Raw genomic sequence first — 2,548 nt, 5'->3', positions numbered from 1 at the left:
TTAGGCAAAGTATGGTGACATTGGAAGGATTTATATAACAGAAGAGAACAGCATGGTGTAAAAAACAAAATAAGTTGCTTGGGAAAAGGTGTTAGGGAGCTTTAGGCAGAGTATGGTGATACTGGAAGGACTTATATAACACAGAATAGGACAGCAAGGCGTAATAAACAAAATAAACTGCCTAGGAAAAGGTGTTAGGGAGCTTTAGGCAGAGTATGGTGATATTGGAAGGACTTATGGAACAGAATAAGACAGCAAGGTGCAATAAACAAAATAAACTGCTTAGGAAAAGGTGTTAGGGAGCTTCCTCAACTGACATCCACATCCATCAATCCGGGCGATGACGACTGATGCTACGAGAGGAACAACACATTGACGGCCATCAATACGCAGGCCGCCGCTACCCAAGGACTTTTCCGCTCTCCGATTCGCGCCATCTTCCAAAACGTCCCCACAGGCCTGATGAGAGGAGAAATATTGTTAATGCACACACACACATGCATACACTGATGCACACACACACACCCACACCCACACACACACAAACTCCATTCATTTACACACACATATACATACACAAACTAAAGTCATTTACACACACACACACACACACACACACACATAGAATTAATGAAACCATAAAATAAATCCTACCCAGTCTTCTGCCTGTCGAGTAAGGATGGTGCGAAGGAGTGTATGTACGTGCATGTGCAGATTAGCAGCAGCACCACACTCAGCAGACTCTCAAAGTTGAACAGCGCTGACTGAAACAAAAATATTACTTTAAATATTTAAGTACACTACCACTTTAAATATATATGTACACCCTCACTTAAATTTTTCTGTCCACTCTTACTTAATATTTCTGTCCATCCTCATTTTAAATATTTCTGTATAATATCTAATATTAACCTAACCTAACCAAACCATGCCTAATTCAACCTAACCTCACTTGTATTTAACAGCCAACTTTCTATCTATCTATCTATCTATTGCCAGACGCCATAATCCCGTAAGGGGTGGCCATTTGACTTTGAGTTAGTTGTTTTACGGGGAGGGGCACTAACCCTCCACCAACCCACTTGCTGACACGTAGGGAGCATGTATGGTTTGGTTATATGGTTACCACCCAGCGTTGTAAATGGTTTCTTGGCTTACAGGAAACCATTTGGCTTGTCACTCAATGTAAAGCCACCTGTAAAGGAAAGAAAAGCAATAAGAAGTGACAGGAAAGATGGGAGAAATAGGAAGAGAGGAGGGCAGGCACAGAAAAAGAAAGATAAAGGCTAAGGAAGGAGTAGGCAGCACTACATCAAGTGAGTGGATGATGGTCGCCTTTCAAATTTAAAAAAATGCGCTTTAGGAACATTAAATATGGCTGGCTACTGGCAGACGTGGGCGAAAATCTGTGGAAATTAAATGCAGGATATTCAGGTTAAATATATATTTTAAAAAACAAGATTATAGTAAAACGGATTCCAAATAATGTGGCCTAAAACGTGGTGTCAAATTTCCTGGAGCGAGTGATGTGAACTACTAAAAACTGATCTTAATTTCCCACATTTTTTACTACGGAAGTAAATGTAACAGTACTTTTGTAATTATCGAATTGGTTACGCAGTCATCATTCAGTATTTTTCTTTTTTATATGAATAGCTAATGTTAACTTACCATCCTCCGCGGCTGTTTCCTTTACCGGTAGATCGTCACTGGGCAAATAATCAAGCTTCTTATTTCCTCTTGCCTATTTTGACAGAAGCAGGGATCTCCAGAGGCTGCACAGATTTCATTTGAAGCAAAATTTGAAAAAGTTCATTGCAGGAGGGAGGCACGAAAACAGCTGTGAATGATGTCAACAAGAAGCGATTTTGTCAGAAAAACAAAGAATAAATGACAAGAATAATAACTAAATTCAAATATTATTCTGGATTCTTTTGTAACGTAGTGAATTCGGAAGTTATACAATGTAGTAGATGTGAATAATGAGATATGTTGTAATTTGTCTAAATCGCAGGTCCTAGCTGTGTCACAACAGCATTCTCACTGATTGATTCTCATTTAAATCACAACCTACAGATGCGGGAAAAAATAATACCGATATTCAGACGATTGCTTAGGCTTTCAAATATATCAAAATATATTGTATAAATAAATAAATTGGCTCCAAACAAGTAAAAAAACTGTCAATATATGTTGGCACCGGCGACACATGGTAATACTGAAATGACAAAGCCCAGCTCAAGTGTTACCAATTTGGCAAGTTTGGCACAAGAATAGAGTCATTCATATCCATTTGGAGCCAAATTTTGAGAGTATCTGTATAAACCAAGACGTTCCTATAAAAAATTTTCGTTTAGGTAAAATTCTATAAATTTTAGCACTCTTCTACCGATTTCTGGGCATTGTTTACCTAGCAATATTCTAGACACTGTTGCCACGGTCAAAAATTTTGCGCCCATTGAGCTATTTATGAGAACCTGATCTATAATAAGGGCGCCATCAACTGAACTGACTGAACTGGGCGCCGTCTTCGTGACATCTGTTCAGG

General features: G+C 38.8%; 1 protein-coding gene across 1 annotated transcript; it reads right to left on the bottom strand.

The window, feature by feature from the left end:
* ksh (transmembrane protein 167A-like protein ksh) lies at nucleotides 1-1,855 on the bottom strand. Its single transcript, XM_080269005.1, has 3 exons — nucleotides 1,672-1,855; nucleotides 655-764; nucleotides 1-459 (listed from the first exon to the last, which is right to left on the bottom strand). The coding sequence occupies exons 1-3, from the start codon at nucleotides 1,672-1,674 to the stop codon at nucleotides 354-356; spliced, it is 219 nt and encodes a 72-aa protein (XP_080125131.1). The 5' UTR covers nucleotides 1,675-1,855; the 3' UTR covers nucleotides 1-353.
* Nucleotides 1,856-2,548: the final 693 nt, after the last annotated feature.

Source organism: Coenobita brevimanus, chromosome 31, assembly GCF_032717465.1.
Source record: "Coenobita brevimanus isolate Jiangsu-jjx chromosome 31, ASM3271746v2, whole genome shotgun sequence".
NCBI classification, from domain to species: domain Eukaryota; kingdom Metazoa; phylum Arthropoda; class Malacostraca; order Decapoda; family Coenobitidae; genus Coenobita; species Coenobita brevimanus.
The sequence above is the reverse complement of the archived record's forward strand: the minus strand, read 5'-3'. Positions and strand labels throughout refer to the sequence as shown.

Bases quoted from the DNA above. Each gene is read 5' to 3' on its own strand.
- ksh (XM_080269005.1), bottom strand. The intron at 460-654 runs GTAGGATTTATT...TCCTCTCATCAG, and splicing joins CTCGACAGGCAGAAGACTGG to GCCTGTGGGGACGTTTTGGA.